This window comes from Peromyscus eremicus, chromosome 8b (assembly GCF_949786415.1).
Source record: "Peromyscus eremicus chromosome 8b, PerEre_H2_v1, whole genome shotgun sequence".
NCBI classification, from domain to species: Eukaryota; Metazoa; Chordata; class Mammalia; order Rodentia; family Cricetidae; genus Peromyscus; species Peromyscus eremicus.
The window spans coordinates 57,676,542-57,682,548 of record NC_081424.1 but is presented as its reverse complement, the minus strand read 5'-3'; the positions used below and the strand labels follow the sequence as shown (position 1 = coordinate 57,682,548).

Here is a 6,007-nt window from a genome sequence, read left to right as displayed (position 1 = left end):
TCCTCTGGGCTAACTAACACTGAAGACGGTAATAACCAAAAGTACTCAATTATGATTTGTAAAAGAATGACGTTTTAAAATTTACTAGTCAAACATTAGAAAAGCTATCACATTTTTTTTCACAGTATCAGATTTGGCAAATTGGCATCAAGATAACGAGACACAAATCATATAATTTAGACCATCAACTCATCTGTTTCCCCTCATATCTCCTTTCACATACTGGGCGATGGAGGACATGCACTAACTTTTACTCTGAGGGAGGAGCTGATCTTGCAGGACACTTGACTAAATGACCATGAAGGAAAATAAGGCACTTTCTTTTTCTTTAGACTTATTCCAATACTTAAAAAATAAAAAACAAAGACAAAAAGGCTCTTTTGGTCTTTTGTTTCTTGACAACCACCAGAAAAAATCATTTAATGAAATAAAGGGTTTCTTTGTTCTTTTTCTTTTTTTTTTTATAACACTTGAAAGTATAAAATGCTACATTTCCAAAAATATATATATTTTTTCTGCACCAGCACCCTTGTATAGTAAAAGTATCTACTTTTTGTTCATTTGTTTCAATGCACTACACTTTATCTACAATTTCATTACATGTATACAGCAAATAGGCAAGCATGGCTTTTACATCCTTAATGATATTTTCTATACAGGGAGGTTTAAAAAAAATATTTGAACAGTTTGCCCAGTAATGTGACACATAATGCATGTACCTTGTTCTCGTATAATTTTTAAGGTGGTGTAAAATAAAGATTTGGAAATTTTAACTCAGATACTCAACTTTTTAAAAATAGTGTTGCAGTTTTGTTCTTTGCATTACTTTTCAAAACTCCTTGTTAAGTTTTTCTCTCATGGCACACTTTGTTCTAATACTTCAAATTTTGGCAGGCAATATAAAAGGCTGCGATTTCTGCCCTTTGAGGGCACTGTAGTGACTAAACAAAGAGCATGTCAAATTTTGAATACTTGTGAAGTCACTTCACCAATGACATCCCTGACCGAAGGTTCATGCATGATGCATTGTCACACAGTACATTCAGAGAGAGCTGTGACTTCGCTAGGAGAAGAAAAAGATTCCTACAAGTCTCTCACAGTAACTGCCTCTGTCACTGAGTAGTTAGGGCCATCTGTCTCCCCTTCTTAAGAGAGGCCTTCTTACCGTTCGCTTGGGGTGGGGCATTGAAAGATGATCAGTGCTGTGGGATGAATCGGGCCTTATTGCTTTACTACTATTCAGTGCAGGTTCTAGAACCACTTTCACCCAAACAGAGGGGGTGGGGGGGAAGCTGAGTTGGAGGACAATTTCTTTGTCTTTTGTTTGGTTAGATGGTAAGACGAACGGACAAGTGCCTCAGCTCGCTGCACTGACGACAGGCAAGCAAAGGCGATTACCAGTTAACTGATCAGCAGGCAGGCATGGTCAGGTCATCATTGGGTGAAGAGTTCAGAGGTCAGAAGGTCATAGGTTAGTTGCCGGTGGCGGCTGGGTGGTTAGAAACAAAAAAAACAAAAAACAAAAAACAAAAACAAAAAACAAAAAAAAGAAAAGAAAAGATAGAGAAGAGATTAGTTTCAGCTAGTGACGGCTTAATGACAACATGAAAAACTAATCACAACTAATAAAAAAAAGCATGTTGAATTCTGACAAACTGATTGACACCATCTACAGAATACAATAAAAATCATGACAATTTCATATCATGATTTGAACAAATGAAGAAGAGCCCACTCCCACAAAAATAATTTGAAAAAAACCCAACTTGTTAACAGAAAAAATAGAAATAAAATACAGCTAACAACTAATAGTTAGTAGCAGTCAATGAAGGAAACTGGAAAACAATGATGAATAGGTTTGGTATAAAGAACTTTGAACAGTCAGTGCAGTTATGAGTATCTGACTGCTATTAAGCATTAGTATTCTCTCAGATGCAAGCAATAAAGCAACTATTAATGATGGATGTGATTATTAATAACTGATGATTAACAGAAATGAATCTAAAGAAATTTAAATTACTATGAACAATTTGGTTCAACATAAACTCTGGGCCAAACAAGGTTTCTTTTGTCCAATAAATGTTTATTGCTTTTTCAATTATTCTATTTACAAACAACATGGAATTTCTTGGCCTCATGATACAAAGCAATACTGTAGTCTAGCAGTGTAGGCAACATCATGGGAACCAGAAAAAGGCCAGGCCTTTTGCACCAGCCAACACTTTCCAGTTGAAAATACTAATTTACACATATAGAACACTTATAAAATGCACTTGCATGTAAACACTGTAAAATCCTGCCATTTAAAACTCTATACCTCAAAGAACTCTAAGTACATAAAAAATAGAAGAAATTTCTAACTGATACCAATAAGGCATTTTAAAACTACAAACAGCTTTCTTTATTCAATTTCAAAGCTAATACTCTGCAAATACAATAAAATCTGACATTTCATATACATTCCTGCTTTATATTTTTATATTTTAAAAGAAGCCACCTGTAAATACTATTTTCTTTTGCAAAGTAACAAAAAAAAGAACAAAAAAATTAAAAAAAATTACAGTAAAACATAAAGTAGTTCTCAAGTGGAAAAGTTATCCCTCCAAATGTCCTTGAGTAGCTCCTTCTTAATCAACCTGTCACCTTCCACTTCACCAAACTTGGTCCACTTAACAGTAGTATGATTTGTAAGACTCATTCAACAGCTTCATTATTTCTACTATATTCTGAGGTTGGACAGAAGAATTCTGTCCTGTTGCCCTTGTAACAAAGGCAGGAGAGACGTGAATGAAAAGATGCTCAGTGCAAACTTAGATTTGATGCCACTTCATAATCAAACCTAGTGGGGCAATGTTCACAGGGTTTAAATGTTCTCTATAATAGACTTATTCACCTTTGTATGACAAAATGTTTTCTATAGTTTATCAATTAGGACAGTTTATAAATACTACAAAAATACTGTTATCTTCAATATAATCAAATCTTCCCTGAATTTCTTAAAAGGAAGTGGAATTTTATTTAAAATTTAAAAATAAAAATGCTGCTCTCCAAAATTTAATTTGTGTAAGCAATGGTTTTGATCAGATCATGACTTGGATAATTTCTGATTATGTTTGAGTGTAGAATATTTAACAAAGAAATCATCATATCCAGTCCATCTAGACTCACCCTCTGCCATGTCCTAGCCTCCTACAGTGCACATGGGTATGTCAACTGTGCAAAATCATTCATCATTGGTTACAAGTCAGTTGGTCTTTAAGTTTCAAGACGATTTTGAAATAAGCATGGAGGTGGATTTGTTCTCAGTAAGCAACCACTTTAAATGCTCACACATAGTTACATGGTTGTGTGTCCTTGGGCTGTGTCCTTGCATCAAATGAATGCTAATAATAATCTTTAAAAGATTATTTTTAAATAAAAAAAATAGAGAAAACAGTAGTATCATAAAATAATGTAAGTCAAGGACTTCGGTCATCTCCCTTAGACCCAATGAGTACATGTGGTGATAGTAAGCATAAGCGATGTTTCTAGAAAAAGAAAAGAGGAAGGGAGGGAGAGGGAGAGGGCATTTCGGTTTGCTGACATTGCATTTCAAATACAAATATAACTAATCAAAATAAACACAGCTACAGATGAGCCATGTATGGAATGTGTTGTCATTTTCCAAACATAGTAAGATCTTGGTCTAATATTTTCAACTACCTGAAGGCTCTGGAGTACAAAGTGAGAAAGGATTATTGTGTTAACAAAATTATAGAAAATCTCCTAAGAGGAACACAGGGAAAGAAAACCTAAGAAGAAAAATTACTTCAAAATCAAAACACTTTGTAAGAGAATTATTTTAGACTTTAGCATTATGATACAGCTTCAATTGCTTGTAAGACTGCCCACAACTAAAGTGACCTTCCCCCATCTAACTTCCTATCTCTCGGTGATTCTGATAGAATGGTTGATACATTCACACTTGCAACAATTGCATGGAGTATTATTATTATAGATGTTCCCACAGGTAAGGATTTATTTTGTTTAATGAATAACCACTACAGAAAAATGTATACATTAGCCAAAGTTTTCAGTATATATGATATTATATAAATACCATAAATGTCTTTGGAAAGGCATTTTATTTCTAATACACAAAACAAGTGTGTCCAATATTTATGATGGGTATTCAGGGTAACCATGTCAAGTGAGCTAGGTCCTTTTCTACTATGCTTGGGATTCCAATCTTGCAATTAAAAACAAAAACAAAACCACCACACAAAAAAAGTAAAAAACAATTCAATGTCAAAAAACCGAAACTACCATTCCTCAAATAAGCATAAATAACTTTAAAATGGGTCCAAGGGCATATATAGAGCACAAGTTTCAAATATGAAAGTGAGAAAAATGGAAGACTTGTTTTCCAGTCACAGGTTAGTCAAAAAGGATATCCAAACAGCTGGATCTCACATACCACAGAACTTCAGGATAGTTTACCTTCAGGTACTATATTTTAGCAGCAAATGACAAAAATCAAAGAATCCATTTTGGCAAGAAAATAGAACAAGAGGGAACTCATTTTCTAATTCATAAAAAGTATCCACCTACATGAAAATTATTTCACAGTCCTGACTGTTAATTTTAGCTAAGTACTTGACATGTATACCCTCATATTTACACAGTGGCTCAATGTTTTACTATATAGAAAAATGGAAATTAAATCTTTAGTTTTCTCTAAAATGACACAGAAGCAAATTCCTTTACTTCTTTCATGAAAACATAATCTGTTCAATTCATTCTGTAGTACCAACCCAAATATTCAGAACAATTAAAGGGTAAATTTTAGCAATAATTAATACTAAAAATTGCGAAGGTAATATAAAAATTTAATAGCTCCTCAAATTGACTAATTTATGTTTTAACTGGAATAAATCTTAGGATATGTAATAGAAGACTTAATAAATTAAAATATAAAGGGGAGGGGTAAAAAACCCAAACCAAAACAAAAAAAAATCATAAACAAAACCACAAAACCAACCTTCAATCAATCAATTATTAAATTAATTAGGGAAGGAAAAGAATGGTGTGCAGGTAAACAGTTACATCTTTCCATCAGGTGTGGTGTTGCAAACTTGATGGACACCCAGCGCATTGCTTATAAACAAGAACTGCAGAACTAAACTAACCTCGGTCTGCGGTCACAATCCTTTGGTAAGGATGGACACGCATATCGTGCCTTCGAACTTTAGTAGCCACCGCACCTAGTTAAATTGCAATTACCAAGACAAAGTTAGAAAACATACATAAGGGAAACATCGACAGCAGGTTTATCAAAATGGATCTCAAATGTTCACTTACTACAAAAGCTTAAGAAACACGTTAAGGCACAGTAGTTTTAAAATTAACTGTAGTATGCCATGTATATATGCATCTATCAATATTGCATTCATTTCAAACAGGTTGGCCTTCCACCTACTTCATCCCTTCATTTACAGTCCCCAAGTCACAGTGTCTCATGAGCTCTATTAGAACCAGACGTAGCTGAGCTTTACTAGTCACATATTCACTGAAGTGCCTTTCTTGCAGCAGGACTACTTAAATAATGCCACATTTAATACTGACAAGTATTTGCTAACCTTAACTTTCAGAGTTTATCACTTAAAAAAGGTTTAAAAAGCAACTCTTAAAGCCTACAGATTGTGGTTTTAAACTTTTGAGTCAATAAGTATGAACTGCAATGAATTAGGTGATTAGTAAAGCAAACAGTACAGTACACTTAGCAGTCAGTATACTACTATACACTCCTTTTATAAATTACCATTGCTTTGCAGTATTACAGACTAATCCAAATTAATAACATCATTTTACTTTATATCTATGTGCAAAAGTGCAAGTAAGTCACTGACTGCTAGGCTAAGCTTTTCCCCGGAGGCTGCTGAGACTAAGCATTGGTTAAATTCAGATCTGATGAGGGTTCGGTTAAGACCGTTCTTGAATTCTTAGCCTTTCGTTGGGAAAGCCATAC

At 34.0% G+C, this 6,007-nt stretch overlaps 1 protein-coding gene across 3 annotated transcripts in view; it reads right to left on the bottom strand.

The window, feature by feature from the left end:
* Nucleotides 1-443: 443 nt before the first annotated feature.
* Qki (QKI, KH domain containing RNA binding) overlaps nt 444-6,007 on the bottom strand; it is a 122,096-nt gene continuing 116,532 nt past the window's right edge. For 2 of the 3 annotated variants that reach the window (XM_059272852.1, XM_059272849.1), the window contains exons 7-8: nt 5,169-5,243; nt 444-1,489 (exon numbers count right to left, since the gene is read on the bottom strand). In XM_059272852.1, coding sequence (XP_059128835.1) covers nt 1,473-1,489; nt 5,169-5,243 — 92 coding nt within the window. In that variant the 3' untranslated portion in view covers nt 444-1,472. Of the gene's footprint in view, nt 1,490-5,168 lie in introns of all 3 variants that reach the window. The other variant, XR_009381047.1, reaches the window with a different exon arrangement.